The sequence below is a fragment of the Melospiza melodia genome, chromosome 14 (assembly GCF_035770615.1).
Source record: "Melospiza melodia melodia isolate bMelMel2 chromosome 14, bMelMel2.pri, whole genome shotgun sequence".
Lineage (NCBI taxonomy): Eukaryota > Metazoa > Chordata > Aves > Passeriformes > Passerellidae > Melospiza > Melospiza melodia.
This window is the reverse complement of record NC_086207.1, coordinates 14,134,989-14,152,348: the sequence shown is the minus strand read 5'-3', so window position 1 is coordinate 14,152,348 and position 17,360 is coordinate 14,134,989. Positions and strand designations below refer to the sequence as shown.

General features: G+C 56.4%; 1 protein-coding gene across 2 annotated transcripts; it reads left to right on the top strand.

Annotated features, from left to right (window-relative positions):
* The first annotated feature begins 7,025 nt into the window (after positions 1-7,025).
* On the top strand, positions 7,026-13,166 carry LOC134424762 (zinc-binding protein A33-like). 2 transcript variants are annotated; one of them, XM_063168828.1, is made up of 7 exons: positions 7,026-7,111; positions 7,452-7,873; positions 8,486-8,581; positions 10,200-10,433; positions 10,810-10,829; positions 11,533-11,648; positions 11,745-13,166. In XM_063168828.1, the coding sequence occupies exons 2-7, from the start codon at positions 7,601-7,603 to the stop codon at positions 12,287-12,289; spliced, it is 1,284 nt and encodes a 427-aa protein (XP_063024898.1). In that variant the 5' UTR covers positions 7,026-7,111; positions 7,452-7,600; the 3' UTR covers positions 12,290-13,166. The 2 variants fall into 2 exon arrangements, with proteins under 2 accessions (XP_063024898.1, XP_063024899.1); XM_063168829.1 differs by having other exon boundaries at positions 7,051-7,111; positions 7,599-7,873.
* Positions 13,167-17,360: the final 4,194 nt, after the last annotated feature.

Genomic DNA, 17,360 nt, shown 5'->3' with positions numbered 1-17,360 from the left:
GGAAGAGCTGTGTCCCCAGGGTGTGAGCAGAGCACACAGAGCTGAGCAGGGACCATGCTGGAAAGCACAAAGCCTTATAAAGGCAGAGCTCTGGCTTTGTCCTTCTCCCAGCTCTTCAGGCGATGAAAAGGACGACTCACAGCCCTAATTAACTGGAACATGCTAATACCACTGAGCTTCCCTGGCCAGCAAATTTGGCACAAGGCATATGGGACTCTTTCCAAACAACTGCTCAGGGGAGCGCGTGCCTGCAATTTATTATTGAAGGAGCAGTTTCCTCTCTGCCTTCGCTGAAGAGCTCACACCAGGCACGAGGGAGGTGAGTCTGGAGCCTGCAAATGTACTTTGAAAGCCATTTCGTGCTGAAGAGGGAAGAGACTTATTTCTCCCCAGGCATTTAAGATATTTAAGGTATCAAGGGAAATGTGGCTTTGCACAGCATTTCCTTTGGGAGCACTCAGTGCCTTCGAGTGGTGCAGCTCACAGAGCTCAGCTTCCCATGGGGAATACCACGCTCCTTCAGGGTGACATTCACTCTGGACAGGAGAGGCAGGACCAGACAGTGTGCATTGTTATTTTGCCAAGTAAAGCAGAGGAGCACAGCCAGCCCAGGGAGCTGGACAAAACTGGACAAAAGATAGCAAGGGCCCTGCTGCTGTGTCTCCAGCCATTCCCTCTTTTGACAACTGTCCTGGGCAAGGCAGTGCCCCAGCTCATTGCCCTGAAAAAGGAGTAGGAAGGAGCCTCCTCATCTCCTATTACAAATAAATCAGTTTGTGAGTTTGGATGGGAAGCAAAAGGCAGGACTTTGTAAAAGATCAATTCATCCCTGTGGTAAGATCATCACTCTCAGTATTTTCTGTACTGCCAAAACCAGAGGCAGGAGCTGCAGCCACCCCCTGTCCCTGTCCCCTTCAGCCTGGCTCCCACGGCAGCCCTGGCCCCAGGACAGTTCAGGGCAGCTCTGACACAGGGTTTGAGTGGCACTGAGCTGCCCAACCAAGCACTGCCACAGCCTCACCACACAGCCACTGGGAACAGCTCAGGTTTGTGCAATATTCCCAGGACTACGCTGGTTTGCCCCTCAGCCCTGGCATCACCTGTGGCCATCAGCTGTGGGGCTGGGCAGGGACTCTGTGCTGACAAAGGGCACATCTCCCCTGCTCCCTCCCCACTGCATCCTTTGCAAACATTCGTTGTTATGGTGACAGCTCCAGAAGGAAAAGCTTTTTGAGGATTTTTCAGATTTTTTAACAAAGGTACAGCCACTTCAATTGTTTTCTTTAAGGGAGATGGTTATTTCCCTCAATGGCAACTGAATGTCTTCCATTTTGTTTCTGGTGACCACTTTGGTGATTCTCAGGCTCCAGCTTTCAGTGTGTGGCTGTGAGAAGGGGGAGAAGTAGAGCCAGGTTCTAAAGAGCTGCTTTTAAATCCTCTTGGGAGCACAGGAGGTGCCTCCAGGCTGAGGCTGCTGAGCTGCAGGCAGTGTGGAGTCTGAGTTTCTCCAAAATGAATGAGATTTGGGAGCACATCTGCATCTTTCTCAGATAGAAAAATGTGAAATGAATAGCAAGGGGAGACATTTATGTCCAACAACCTGTGCTGTGTGTGAAATGCTGCACTGAGAAATACTGTTCTTGTGGAATCTTCTTCTGCAGAAATGTCCCTTGGCTTTTGAAAGCTGTGTAATGGTAAATGAATTCTCTCTGTTTCCACCGAATGGGCAGAAGACTTTCATATGTGACATCAGGGAGAGGACTGGGCTCTGCAGATGTCTCTAATGCAAGTAATGAGTATAGCAAACAGCCTCAGCCCAGGCAGGAGAAAGCAATCTGGGTCTGTGATGTGACCACAGGCAGGGGTTTCATGGCTACTGTGTTCTGAGCCTGGAATGTGGATCTAATGGACAAGACTCAGCAACCTGAGCAGCCCAGCCCGTTCCTGTAAGATGAAACAGACCACACCCCTCCTAGAGAGAGCTGAGGTCAGAAACCTAAAAAAACATTAAAAATCAAAACCTGCAAGTGCTTCAGGCTCTGAATGGGGCAGCTTAGCACAGCTATGAACACTCAGCACCCTGAATCAGAGATCCAAGTGAAAGGGAGGAGCATTCCAGGCATCCTGCAGGCAGTGACCAGCAGGATGGCTGGGGGCTGACACACAGCCCATCACAGGGAAGGCTGGGAGGACAAAGCTGCTCTGGCCAAGCCCATGCTGTGTGTGGAGTATCAGAGAGGTTTCACACACGGCTCACAGTAAACAGGCACACAAGTGGCAGCCAGAAATGTTAATATTTGCAAAAATCTCTTGGTTTTGGCGCCTGGGTTTGGGGAGCGGAAGGATCTGGTGGAATGCAAACATGATGGATTCTTGGCTGCCCAGAGGGGTGGCATGGGGAATCTCACAGGGCAGGACAGACTGCCTGACAGGCCTGCTCATGATTGTTGACACGAGGAGTCCTGGAGAGGGACACTGGGCTGAGAAGTTCAGTAGCACATGAAACTGGTCTCCGGGGATTGAGTTATTTGAGCATCCCTGGAAAAAAACAAAACAAAACAAAACAAAACAACAACAACAAAAACCAAAACAAAAAAACCCCAAAAACAACACAAAAAAAACCAACAAAAAAACCAACAACAACAAAAAAAAAAAAAAAAAAAAAACCAAGAAAACAAAACAAACCATGATTAGGCCATGTTCTTCCTCCTTTGCCTGTTTCAGACCTTGTTTCCCTCCTTCCATGTAGTAGGAGATGGATTTGTCCATGCTGATCCCCAACCCTTCTCCTGGATACAGGAGGGCAAAAATGACACAAACGTTCAGACTCCTGCCCTCACTTCACCTGGGTCCTTTCATGGCGTGTTTAGGATGGTTTGAACCTGCTCAACACCATCTCTACAGGGCTTTCACCTGGACCATGGCTGCCACTTCATAGTCAGACAACTTCAGAGGCTCCAAAGCCTTGAAGGCTCTGGCTTTAGCAAAACAGCAATATCATTTGGGACTGGGAAGAAAATATTGGCAAATAATGGCCACCTCTGGTCACCTTCCTCCTGCAGCTATTTATCCAAAGATACCATATCTCAGAGCATTGCTTCATTTCCTGCTCACCTTTCTAACCGAGGCCTCTAAATCACATCCCTGCAGCTGAGCTCACGGAGGGAAGTGTAATATCCATTAGCAGTGATGCTGCTGTTGCTTTGATTTACCTCCTGCCTTTTTCTTTCACTCTTTTCTTTCTGTTTACAGCAATCCCTTTCCACTCCTTCCCCCTCCAGGTCTCAGTGCAGGGAAGAGCTGGCAGGAACCCACAGAAGCAGAGTTTCCTGGGATGCTTTTGGGGATGTGGGGAGTCTGGGGGTTTCCCTGGACCAGCAGCACCCCACTCTTTCCTGACCAGAGATGCCAAGGGCACTGGGAAGGGCTGGCTTCAAGCTACCCCATCCTCACCCCAATGGAGTCCTTCACCTGGGGCTTGTCCAGGTCTGCACGTGGAAAAGATCAACCCCAATTTACCCCTCGGTCCCTCTCCTGCCCCACAGCTGAGCACTGCTCAGGGAGAGCCACAGGATCCTCCAGGTCAGACTCCAGGACAGCAGGATCCAGAGGAATCAAAGCCCTCGGAGTGTATTTGCACTCAAACCAATGTGAAACAGGGAAATCAAAATGCGAAACTTCTTGTCCCCTGTGGAATTTCCCTGCCTGCATCTGGAGAGCCAACACCAGGGACTGACACTGGGATCAGTGGTTGCTTCCCCTTCCCCTCGTGTTTCACTGGCACCCAGGGAAGCTCCCAGACCCACAGCACTTCCCACTTCATCCCCCTCCTCCAGCAAGGCCAAACTGCTCCTCTGATGCCATCTCCAAGAATACACATTTGCTGTATGGGATGGAGAATGGTGAAGAGGTTTGGACCCAATCCATGTGCTTTGAGCCAAACCCTTCCCAATCCATCTTATCCTTCACCTCCCCAGTGCATAATCAAATTCTCCAAACACAGCGTTCTCAGGTCCCAGCCCAGAGCTTGGATCCCTCCAAGAGGGATGTGCTAAAAAAAGAAAGAAAAACATTACATTGCCAACTGAAGTGAGTGCTGAAAGGAAGGAGATGCCAGGAGCTCTTAAACAGGAATCTGAGACTGGGGCACGCTCGGGTGTGTTTTCAATCCCCAGAAGGGAGACGTGCTCACTGGGAAATGACTGCACTCACTGCTAGATTTAGCCCTTGTAGCTGATGTCCCAGAAAGTGAAATGGCCATGACAAAGACATCCCCATCTGTATTAGAACTTTCTTCTTGGATTGATGGATTAGTGCATGGTAAATGGTGCCACTCCTCCTTTGGCTCCAAAATCTGCATTTGCCGCTCAAACCTGCAAAGATGGAAATAAGCAATTTTACATGAGTGGCAGGTTCTGTTGGCAGCAAGAGGAGTTATTTGGGGAAAGCTGTACATCAGGGGGTCTAGGACTCCGCTGGATGCTGAAGGATGTCCTGCAAGGAGCCCAAACTGGCAGCTCCACACCCTGGTGCAGAGCATCTCTTCCAGGAGAGCAGCATCCCATAGCCCAGTCCTGGGCAGGGTATGTGCTGGCACTGCCCAGCCTGGTGCCATGCCAGGGGGGTGCTCCTGCTGTTCCCACTGCACAGAGGGATCAGGACTAGGCTCCAGCTGGGGCTAAAAGGGGAAGTTCAACATCAACTGAGCTATCCCAAATTCTGCTGTTTCAGGGTGACACTTCAGTTATCCAGCTACAACCTCTCCAAACACTGGGCCTACAGGTGCCCCTGCGAGGCTGTCACCTCCTGGGCTCCATAACAGGAGAGATGAGCTCTGACCACAGCACAGATCTGATCCACAGGGACACCTCCCAGTGCTGTTGGCTTGGGCTGCTGGGGGAGCGTAACCTTCCACAGCACAGTCCAGATCTCTGCTAAAAAGCCATTATTGATGCTTTTACCTGCCACAAATAAAGGATCACCTGGTCCTCCCATGACCATATGAGGGAGCATCCTGGTTCCCTCTAGGCTGTGTGTGTGCTGGGGTCTTGTCTGTGTGTCTGTGCATAGTTTATAATGTCTCCTGGAGGAACAGTGGCAAAGCCAGGAGGCTTTGAGGAACAGTGGCAAAAGCCAGGAGGACACGGATAACAAAGCCATTTCCCTCTCAAAAGGATGCACCTAAGCAGATGATTCAGCTCCCATCCAGAATCCACGAGCTCAAAGCCAGCTGTTCCTCAGGATTGCTGGCACGTGGCAGGAGGGTGGGAGGTAACACCAGCTGTGTTGGGCTGGCACTGGCACTGCTCCCCTTCAGCCCTGGCATGTTCTCAGGGTGAGAGCCAGCCTAGTGGAAGCACAAAGATCTAAATGTGGGGACAGGTTTTGCTGCATGAAGTCACAGCTGAGAGGGGATTGTTCAGGCACCCATGGAACCCAGTGTCATCATCCTAGTGATGCTCCCAGGGCCGCTCTTCTGTGTTGTGCAGTGGAAAGGATAAAAGGGCAGCAATGGGAGCAGGTTCAGCCTAGTGGAAATAATCCCTGCCCAATGTGTTCTTGTCCCACAATGAGCAGGGTGGACTGAGCATCCCTGTCCCAGAGCCACCATGGGTACTGGAGCAGGAGAGGGCAGCCAACACCCACCTTGCTCAGAGAGCAGTCCTGAGCCCCCACAATAACTGTGTGGAGCTGCCAGCCCATTTGGCCATGGCCTGGCCCTGTTGGTGTCCATGGATGTCACTTGTTTGGCCATCCAGAGGCCACGGGGTGAACCTCACTTGCCCATGGCCAACATCCCCCAGGACTGATTGCTCCTCCTGCATGCAGTGCTGGTCCAAGCCCAAACATCAGCACGGGGCTGTGGCTGAGCGTGTGAGCCCAAGGGGCTGCTGGGGACATGGCAGAGGCCTTGTCCCCATTGCCTGCAGGCAGAGCTGCTGTGGCCACATGCCAGTGACCAAGCACGCACAGTGTGAGAGAAAGCCTGGGAAAATCCCTCAGACGAGCAAATGAAGATGGGCAGAAACACTTTCTGCACTAATTGAACTGCTGTAACAAGCAAATAGAGCACCAGGAGAGGAGGGCCGTAGCTGGACAGTGCCTGGCACATCTCCCTTTTGGGGGCATGCTCTGGTTCTAATGGTGGTGAGGAAGGAGACAGATGGTCCGTGCAGCTCTTGTGAGTCCCTGTGTCCCCGCTCCTCTCAGTTTTATTTGTTTTTACTTCCAGTATTGAAAGTTCTTGTGATTTTTCACATGTCCACCAGCGTCTGCCACTTCCCACAACATCACAGGGCCAGCATCAGGTGACCACACAGGGATGAAAACCCTTCCTTCTTTCATTCTTTATTTCGCTACCAAGCCTGCAGCCCTCGTGATTTCCGAGCTAACCCAAAGCCGTGACCCCAGAGCGTTGGCCAGAGCTGTGTTCTGAAGACACCGTGAGCAGGGGTGACGGAGGGAGGCTTTGGCTGGAGCTCATTTCTGCGCTCTTTACTGAATGCAGCGGTGGGGCGGGAGCTGTGCAGCGCAGGGCGGTGCAGAGCAGCGTAAGGCCAGTGCAGGGGAGGCGCAGAGGCAATTGAGGGGCAGTACAGGGGCAGCGAAGGGACAGTGCAGGGACAGTCCGGTCCGATCCGGTTCGGTCCAGTCCGGTCCGATCTAGTCCAGTCCAGTCCACTCCAATCCAGTCCAGTCCAGTCCAGTCCAGTCCAGTCCAGTCCAGTCCAGTCCAGTCCACTCCAATCCAGTCCAGTCCAGTTCAGTCCAGTCCAATCCAGTCCAGTCCAGTCCAGTCCAGTCCAGTCCAGTCCGGTCCGGTCCGGCGCTCTCCAGCCTCGCACGCGCCTTCCCGCGGCCGGCGCGTGAAGCCTCCAAAGCTGGCCCGGGGCGCTCTCGCACGTGACCGCGTCACAAGCCGAGATCCTGCCCCGCCCCCTCGGCGGGAGCCCGCCCAATGAGCTGGCGGGTGCGCGGCGTGTCCGCTCTGTGATTGGTCAGGACGGGCGTCAGTCCGCGGGAGGGGCGTGGCGTGTTGGAGGACCCGAGTTCGGGGGGCCGGAGGTGGGAGAGCGACGGGAGTGGACTGGACAGAGCTGGACTGGACTAGGTTAGACGGGACCGAACTAAACTAAACTAAGCTAAACTAAGCCAAGCCGTTTCAGCACGGTGGGACCCTGGGACGGCGGGCGGCCGGGGCTGCGCTCAGGGGAGCGGGCGGTGCGCGCCGCGGGGCTGGAGCCGGCGGGGACCCGCGCACGGCAGCGGCGGTGCCGCACCCGGAGCCCCTCGGGGTGCGGGTGGGTGCAGGCAGCCCTCGGGCCCGGTGGGGACACAAGGCCCTGTCAGACGCACTGAGCAGTGTTGGTGAAGTGACGGGAAATTGAAAGTTGTTACTCCAAAGGGAGTGACCTTCGGCCGGGGCTGCTCTGTAACTCGGGGCTTTCCAGCCCTGCACACACCCGCTGTACAGCTGGACAGGCCCTGTCTGGTAACCAAGGTCTGGTAACCAAGCCCTGTCCCAGGGCGGCGGAGCTTCGGTCTCCAGAGGGCTGGGGATCTGTGAGGGTGCTCCGGGTGGGACCGTGTGCCCGCAGGCATGGCCGGCAGCAGCCAGGAGCGCAGCCTGCGGGAGGAGCTGACCTGTGCCATCTGCTGCGAGCTGTTCAGCGAGCCCGTCATGCTGGACTGCATGCACCACTACTGCCGGGGCTGCATCGTGCGCTACTGGGACAGCTGCGCCCGCGGCCCCTCGTGCCCGCAGTGCCGCCGCAGCTGCCCCGGCCGCGCCTTCCGCACGCACTACCTGCTGGCCGGCCTGGTGGACAAGGTGCGGCGCTGCGGCTCCCGGGAGCACCGGCACAGGATGCAGGTGAGTGCCTCCTGCCAGGAGGTGCAGGTGGGTGCCTCCTGCCAGGCTGAGAACAAGGGGACGGGTGCCACATGAGCCCTGTGCAGCCACCACTCCTCCTCTCACAGGCAGTTCCCCCAGTGTGAAGCCTCATCTGGCCCAAGTGCACCGACGTTTATGTCTCTTTCCCTATTTCCTCACAGCTGTCTGTTGTATTTTTATTTTTCTTTCTTTCTTTCCTTTTGCATTTGTTTCCCTCAATGCTGTGTCTGATTCCAACCACAGCTTTGTGATTTCTCATTTAAGGATATGTTCCCTAAGTGAGAGGGGGCTGAGGGCTGCTTGGGCCAGGTGCTCTGCTTGAGGGGACAGTCCCTTCACAGCATGCAGCATTTAAAGCTTGTGCAAACAGATATCCCAGGCTGGAGCTCCCAGTCTTAAAAAAAATTGGATTCATCACATGCACCGATGCTTAATTCTCAAGGCTGTGCATCAGGTGCTTGCTTCTCCTTACAGCCCTTATATGAGATCCTGTTGTATTCTCCTTCTGATGCTGACCGTAGGAATTGGGGCTGTTCCTGAATCAGAGCAGAGTGCTGAAATGGCCTCCTTACCTTTTTCTTGTTCCTGCAGAAGCACCTGGAAGATGCTTTGCAGGCCCGTCAGAAGGAGCTGGAGAAGTTGCTGCAGAGGAAGCATGTGGTGCAGGAGGACATCTGCAGCCTGACGGTAACACGCTGTGGGAGCTGCTCCTCAGGCAGCTTCTGGGCAGTGTTCACAGAGGATGTGTGTATCTTCAGCTGAGGTCTAGCTCAGCTTCCTGTAAAAATCTAGATGAGTAACAGTGGGGATCTACACAAGCTCTCTTGCATGAAGGCCCAAGCTCATCACTGCTGGATATCCAGCAGAGGTTTTGGGAGGAGCGTTAGCACTCATTAAATGCAATGTTTGCAAAGTGCATTGGTGCAGCAGAGCTGAGACATGGTGAGTGGTGAGAGCTGTGGGCAGCCTGCTCTGGCCCTGCTGTGCTGCCTCTTTGGGACAGCATTAACTCCTGGCAGATCTAAAATCCTCTCATGTCAGAAGGGATGGCAGCAAAGCTGAAGGAACTGGGTCACTGGCAGGGTTGGCACTGCAAGAGTGGTGGCCTTGCCGCAAGGACAGTGTTGGGATTCACTGCAAAGCTCTGAGGTGAATGAGGAGCCTGAGTGCTCTCCATGGGCACTTTGAGAGGGACCAGGCTCCCTGTTGGTACAGATCCATGAAGTGAGAGCAGCCACAGGCTGACTGTGCTGCTTTCTTGGGTGGCATAATAGTGTTAAAACCAGGGAAGGGGAGTTAAAGGAAAATGGAAGTAGTTCAAAGATGAGTTAAAACTGAGAGGGGAAAAAATCCCTGTCTTCTGACTGGAGCCTCTGGTCCCCCAGCCTGCTCCATTTCAAACCTCTGTCTTCTTGCCAGATGTAGAATAGACCTTTGAGATTAATGAAGAAGTATTAGCACATAAGCATGTGTTTTCCTGTTGCTGTGCACGAGCCAAGAGGTGTCTCAAGAGTAAAGGAGCAAATCACTGATGTGAACAGGGAGGCCCTGCACCTCCTCTGTGGTTCTGGTGTGTCAGCACAAACACCTGCTAGAGCAAGAGGAGGCTGGTGAAGCTTCAGATCCCTTAGGAAGATGGGTTTCCTGTGAGGAGAAAGGGATGTGCACTTCAGGAAGCACTCCTCGAGAAAGTAATGAGGGCTAAGGTTGCACTTGGAGATTAAAAGCTTAAAGATTTAAGGAAAACAAAAAGTCATTGGCTGTCTCTTGTAAACAGGCAGAAAGGCAGTGAGAACACAACAAGGTTGGCTGGTGAGTAAACAACTGGAAAAAAGTGACCTCTGGATAGAGCTGAATGGGATTTTATCAGCCTTAATGACAGAGATTAGGTTGTGCAGCTTGCCCATCAGGCAGCTCTGCTCAGGGCCTGGAATGATGTGAAATAAATGCAAACTGACCTGAACAGCTGAGTCTGCAGCTCCGCAAAATTTAAAGAGCTCCAGTCTTGCCCACAGGCAAATTCCTGGTGGTGTGGGAGAAGGCTGTGGCTGCATGTGGGGATTTGTAGTTACAGTGACCACACCTTTGGTGGAGCTGTTTTTTTGTGTTTGTTGTTTTATTTTCCTTTGGCTCTGCAGCCTTGCAGGTTGTCCATGTGTCCTGTTCTCCATCCAAAAACTCATTGCTATGTCTAAACCTCAAATTTCCAGGGCTCTGTAAGCAGAGGAACAGGCACAGCCATCCTGTGCCCCTCCTTGTGTGTTCTATCTGTTGGTCTCACCTTCTGCCTCTTCCCTCTGCTCAGAAAGTGTCTGGGGAGCTGAACTTCAAGATTCGGGCTGAGTTTGCTCGCCTTCATCAAATCCTGGAGGAAGAGGAGAGAGCTGTGCTGGCAGGGCTGGGTGAGCAGGAGGAGCAGTCCCTGGCCCAGCTGCACAGGCAGGTTGGCCAGCTGGAGGAGGGGATGGCAGTGCTGCAGAGGGACATCGAGCACGTCAGGCAGACCCTGAGCAAGATGGAAGATGTGTCACTGCTGGAGGTGAGGTGCTTTGCTGACTCTGGCAGGAGGCTGAGAGATACTTCAGGAGCTCAAATTGGGATGGGGGTGTCTTAAATGACAGCACTAGGCTGTACCCCACAGTTATTCTCACTGCCATCCCTCTGGATTATCTACCCCATCCCCTGGATACTGGAGATTTTAGCCACGAGGGATACAGTGATATCAGATGTGGTGGCTCTTGGGAGCCTTCCTCATTCTCCATCCAAGTGCCCAAACAGTTTTCTCCAGGCTGCAGTTTCTGGTAGCTTGGTTTCCTCTCTCTGTGCTGTGTGGCAGCAGGAGGGAGGACAAGGAACTTATTTGTGCAGCTGCATGAATTAGAGTTGCTGCTAATTCTCTCTGCTTCTCCCTGCAGGTGGAGAGCCTGGATATCAGGTACGTGTGTGGCATGAAAGAAGCTGATTCCCTTTTCAGGAGCTTATCTTAGTCCCTGGCTGGGACCACATGGGAGAGGCGCTTTATCTCAAGTTTTAAAAGCACTACAAAGCGTTCAGGAAGTTGCTGGTGCTGTGCAAGGTGGAGGTTGGTCCCCAGCATACACTGGATGCTCTTCCTGGGGAGCCTCCTCTGTGTTGACATGGCTGGAAGTGTGGGTAGAGGAGAGAGTGGAATGGGTGCAAGAGTCATGTGTGCTGCAAGAGGGAACAGACTTTGGGTGCTTCATCTTCCCCCTGCCCTTCCTTACTACTCATGAGGCTGCCAAAGTGACACGGAGGTGCAGATTTGTCTGAAGTGGGAGTAGTTGAGGGCCAGAACTGCCATAGGGGGGTGTGTCCCTGTCCCCTCCCTCCCTGGGATGCAGCCTAACTCCACAGGCCTGCCCAGGAGTTCTGTTGGGTGTGCTGGGTGTGGGTTTGCCAGGAGTCACTGCTCCATGGACAGTGCTGCTGGCTCTGCCTTGGACACCTCTGCCCTGAGCCACTCACTGCGCTGGGGCAGAGCAAGCAGAGACTTTTGTGTCCTGTCTTTACCGAATCTGTCACCTGCAGCATGGCCTGCAGCCCTGCCCGTGCTTTCCCTGCCTGCACTGGCAGTGCCTCAGCAGATGGATGACCCTGCCTGCCTCTCTCTGCCCCAGGCCCTCGGTGAGCGTTGAGACCCAGCCTGCCCTGGACCTGCAGCACTACAGGGACAGCCACAGTGGGCCCTTGCAGTACATCTTCTGGAGGCAGATGCTGCGCTCCATCTGCCCTGGTGAGCACGTCCTGGCAGGGATGGCTGTGGTGGGACAGGGATGCTCTGCACAGGGAGTGTACAGCCGGTAACATGTCACACTTGATGTCTCTGCAGCTCCTGCCCCGCTCACCTTTGACCCTGAGTCAGCCCACCCCAACCTGGTCCTGTCCAGGGATCTGACAGCAGTGACAGAGAGGGACCGAGCCCAGCCTGTCCCCGCCAGCCCTCGGCGCTTCCGCCAGTGCGTCAACGTGCTGGGCTCGCAGGCCTTCGACCACGGCCAGCACTACTGGGAGGTCTGGGTGGGCAGCAAAACCAAGTGGGACCTGGGGGTGGCTGCTGACGCCGTGGACAGGGCAGCCAAGGTCAGGCTGTGCCCAGAGAACGGCTACTGGACGCTGCGCCTGCGGAACAGGACCGAGTACTGGGCCAGCGCCAGCCCCTGGGTGCGCCTGGCTCCCCGGCGGCCCCCGCGCAAAGTGGGCGTCTTCCTGGACTGCCAGGAGGGCACCGTGGCCTTCTTTGATGCTGGGGACATGTCCCACCTCTTCACCTTCCACCAGGTCTCTGCAGAGAGATACTGCCCCTTCTTCAGCACCTGCTTCAGTGACGGGAGGGACAACGGGGAGCCCATGCGCCTCTGTCACCTGGCGCTGTGAGGGACGAGGGTGGGCTGGGGACACCAGCCTGGCTCCTGCCCGGGGCTGTGCTGGGGGCCAGCTCTGCACACACAAGCCTGAGGGTGTTGGAGGAGCTGGTTTGTTTTGTTTTGGGAGGAAGGAGGGGATGAGTCTTTTCCCAAGTCCTGTCTAACCTCCCTTCCCTGTGCCGTGGCTGTGGTTGCCGCAAGGCATTCACAGGGGGTTCCTGGCACCCCTAGCAGAACAACCTCCCGTTCCTGAGCCCAGCAGAGTTCAGTAACAGCAGCCACGGGGCTGCAGGGCAGGGGGCTGTGAGTTGCTGGCACCTCCTGTCTCTCTGTGCTCCCACCCGTAAGCCCCGTGGAGGAGGGCAGCGGTCCCGGGCCCCATCGGGTGCCTCTCAACCCCGCATCCCGACCATCCATCCACGCTCTGCTGGAAGGGCTTCCCGGGGCAGGGCTGCGGGCCGGCAGCAGAGGGAGCTCGGTGCACAGCTCAGGGACTGCAGCGCGGCTCCTTCACCTCGGTTGCTATTAAAGCTCCTTAGAAAGCCTCTGGTGCCTGCTGGGGCTGCTCGGGGCTTGTCTGCTGGGGGGTTCTGCTGCTCTGGGGGGTGGCACGGCCTGGGGCACCCAGAGCCCTGCTCCAGCCCTGGCTCTCCCGTGCCTGCAGCACAGGAGGCTCAAACAGCCACTGCTCCCCTGTATTTCCTTGGAGTGCTCCCTGCACATCTCACAGTGGCTTTTCACCATTTGCTGTTTGAGAACAAGGGAGAGAGGCTCTGAGCCTAGCCCTGATCTTGGGCTACAGCGTTTTAAGATTTGGCCATTTCTGGCCTGGCTGGGTCTTAAGGATTTTTACATGTGGAAAATGCCAAGTCCCAATTCTTCCCAAATTCAGCAGGAATGTGGCTCTTTTTTCCTGTCAGCCCCCTGTGGCCCTGCTGGCAGTGCTGCTCCTGCAGGAGGGAGGGCAGGGTCCCTGTGGGGGCAGGTCCAGGGGTTTGGCTGCTGTGGTTGTGACCAGGAGGTGCTGGCAGTGTCTCTGCCTCACGAGTCAGCAGAGGTGCTGGGATGGGTCCAAGCCTGGCTGATGGAATGGTGGGTGGGAGGGAGGATGGCAGTGCCTGGAGTGGGTGGAAAGGTCATGCTTTTCTCACCCAAATCCATTCCAGGCTCTAAGGAGAGGCCAGAGCTCCCCAATACTGTGTAGTCCCAGTGCTGGCTGGAGCCACATACCTCTGGCAGAGGCTCAGCTTTCTGAGACATGGGAAGGGCCAGGTGTGAGGCTTTCCAGATCCCACAGCTGGGCATAGGCACGCTCCCTTCACTGCCCCTCTGCCTGCCCAGCAGGGATGGCACAGGGGCCCTGTGGTGTCACAGGGGCTGTTTCCTCTCCTGCACAGCCCTGCTGCAGTGTGCCAGGGCTGGGGGTGCCTGAGGGCAGGAGAGGAAGGCGGAGGTGAGGATGTCCTGTGCAGGGCTCAGGCAGATGTGTCCTGTGCAGGAGGGCTGAGCACAGCCCAGGGCTGCTCCCAGTGCCTGGGAAACCTCTGCTCTGTGCAGCCTTGCTCAGGGCCTGGGTGTGGAGGGGATGCTGGTGTTTGTGCTCCCTCCTGGCCCCTGGTTGGCCTTTAGCCAGTGAGTGCTGAGCCCGTAGGCTGGACTCAGCCTCCTCCCGGCTCTCATCTCCTCCTCTCACTGCCCCACAGCCTCAGCTGCAATGAGAGAGGAGAAGAAAGGGCTGTTGGCTTGGAAATGATGCTGCAAGCAGGGCTGTGTTACCCCCTGCAAGGGAGCCTCTGGAAAGGTGAGGCTGGTCTGATCACAGCAGAGAAAGCTGAAACCCATCAGCTCCCCAGCCTGCCCCAAGCTGCAGCCAGCTCTGGCTGGGCAGCAGCAGGCAGTGTCCCCGAGGTGTGACAGGCACTGGCAGGGTGAGCACAGCCAGGCTTTGCTTTGTGCCAGCTCCCACTGCCCAGTGCTGCTGTGTGCCCTGTGCTGCATGGGCCAGCATGATGGCACTGCCAGTGTGTGCCACTGCCCTGTGCCACTTGGGCCAGTGTGATGGCACTGCCAGTGTGTGCCACTGCTGCCATCTCCCACACCCTCCCCGTGCCCAAGATCAAGCTGGAGAGCAGCCAAACCCACTTGTCCCAAATGCTCCTGAGGGAGCACATCCCTTCTTCTCCTGCTGGGCTGTGTGTGGTGGCCATGGTGTGGCTGCTCCCAGGCAGAGCCACATTTGGGGTATAATGTCCTTGCCTGGCCCTGCTGGTGGGGCAGGGCTGGGGAGGCAGAGCAGCTCCTACATGCAGGGAAAATGCTGCTCTGGGCTGCCAGTGTTAGCCCAGCGAGGAAATGCAGTCTAGATGCTGCCTGAAAAACACATTTCTCTGACAAACCAGAGCACTGTGGAGTAGGAACCATAGGCATGAATGCAGTGACTACCTGAGCTTGGCCTGGGTTCAGGCAGGAGGGGATAGGGATGGGAGAGTGGTCATGATGGGGTTAAAGCACCTCTCACCCCAGCATCCAGATTCTGCACCTGCCAGGACTGGCTCACACCCATCTTCTCCCAGGTCCAGGCTGTGTTTTTCTCGTGGGTTACCTCATTGCTTTGTCCCTGGGTGTTCCCAGAGCCACCCCAGTGTCCCTTTCCCATAGTTATGCTAGGGCTGGGCAGTGTCCAGCAGCTCCTGCCTTGGCAGCCTTCTGTCATCTGTGTATGTCTTTATCCAGTGCTTTGGGGAAGCCTTTGCTTCCTCGGGTCCCCCCACGTGCTGGAATGGGGACAAGATTTTAAATTAAGATCCTTTTGTTTCCCAGGGCCACAACAATGGAAAGGTCCCATCGGTCCCACAGTCGCCCTGCGTTTGTGATGGAAAATTCCCCGGCGTGGCGGGGCTGGCCCTGCCCGCTGTCCTCCTGCCTTCACTGCCGTTAGATGGCAGCATGGACGGGCTGGCCCGCACCGTGCCACCTTCGGGCTGCGGAGGATGCAGGGTGCCAAAATCCCTTGATTTTGGGGCGCTAGAAGATGCCTCTCCCCTCAATCGCGGGTCAGACCCTCTGTTCCTCTCGCACTCAGCGTCTCCAGGCACACTCTGGCTGTGCACTTCGCCAGCAGCTCAGTGGTGCCGTGTGGTTCATCCAGTGTCCATCTCCAGCTCCTCACCGCTCCCCTCTCAGGGGCACTGACCCCGGTGCTGTCCCCAGCGTGGGGCACTGCGTGGCTGCACCGTCTCTGATCACAGCCCCTGACACTGGGGAGGGGTCTGATCACACAACTTCAGCTCTTCACTCCTTAGTGCTGGGCAGTGACACCCTTCTGTGACATTCCAGCTCTCCCTTCGTGGCAAATTTTGGAAGTCTCTCTTCAAACTTGTAGGGCTTGTACACCCACCTGGGATGAAGGGACATGGCCACTTGCGGCTCTGCTGAGATTCAGGAGAGAGGTGATCCAAGATGAGTGTGCTGAAGAGTGATGGAGTTGGCACTCTGGGTTTAAAGCTCACTAATCAGGATGGGGAGAGTCGGGTAAAATAAATTCTGTGACTTAGAGTCCCTCCGAGGGTTCCAGGAGAGGAACAGGGTGATTTCTTCTGCGGATTTGGCAACGTGAGCAGTTGAGTGCACCAGAACTTTTCCTGCCTTTTTGAAGCCATGAGCACATGGCTTTCATTCAGGTTCTTTCTTCACTGCCTAAAAGTGAGCCTAATGAATAATCCTCGGGGGCGCAGCGCGGGCCGCGTTAATGTATCCGTCCAGCGCTCGTTGGGTGCACGGGCAGCTGGCCAGGGCTGAGCCGGCTGTGCCCCCGCGCTCCCAGAGCTCTGCCATCGCCTCCGTCTGTGCCGCGTTCGCAGCCAGCTCGCTCCGAGCCAGCGCCGCTGTCGCTGGCGGTGGCAGCGCTGTGGGGGCAGCGCCGCTGGCACCGCTGGGGCGGCACCGCTCGTCTGCCAGCGCCACGGGCTGAGTTCGGTGGGTACCCCAGAGAACCGTGCGGGGTTCGGTGTGTACCCCCAGAGAACCGTGCGGGGTTCGGTGTGTGCCCCCAGAGAACCGTGCGAGGTTTGATGTGTACCTCCAGAACACCGTGCGAGTGCGAGGTTCGGTGTGTACCCACCGAGCACCGTGCGGGGTTCGGTGTGTACCCCCAGAGCACCGTGCAGGGTTCGGTGTGTACCCCCAGAGCACCGTGCGGGGTTCGGTGTGTACCCCCAGAGCACTGTGCAGGGTTTGGTGTGTCCCCCCAGAGCACCGTGCAGGGTTCGGTGTGTACCCCCAGAGCACCGTGCGGGGTTCGGTGTGTACCCCCAGAGCACTGAGCGGCCGCCGCACCGAGCGGTGCCGAGGGACAGCGTGGCTGCTCCACGCTGCTGGCACTGCACACGCATGGACGGCGTGAGTGGGGGACCCTGCTGCACCCCCGCTGAACAAGGGTGCGAGTGTGAGCACACCCAAGTCCGTGTGTGTCTCTGTGTGCCCCGGGGAGTGCGGGAGGAGGGGGTTCAAGGGGTGTGTGCGGGACTGTGTGCCGGGGTGTGTGCGTACAGGTGTGAGGTGTGGAGCTGAGGGGGTGCACAGGCATGAAGGGGTGTGTGCAGGCAGGTGCGAGATGCGTTCCATTGCACGAGGTGCGTGTGTGCTGTTGTTGAAAGCGTGTTTGTGTGCATTCCCTCTGCTCCGAGAGGCCGGGATGTGCACCCAGGCACAGACAAGAAACAGGCGATGTGTGGGCATTCTCACACCAGTGCAGGGAGACACACGGAGTGCACACAGGTGTGAGAATACTCGCAGGTGTGGGGGTGTCTATGTGCCCATTGGTCAGGGATGATGCAGAGCCACGCACACGGGTGGGGAACACACTTTTCTCCCTGATGCAGGGGGTGCAGACTCACACACACAGGTGGAGACACCCAGGTGCGAAGGGATGCGCGCACCCCCTCTGTTGCGGGGAGCGCGGATTGCCCGTCGGTGCCCGGAGCCGCAGGTGCGCTCCCCCCAGCCCCCTCTGCCTCCCCGCCCGCCCCTCCCCGTCCCGCCCCGCCCGCCCGGCGCCCCGAGGCTCGGCGGAGGGCGGCGGG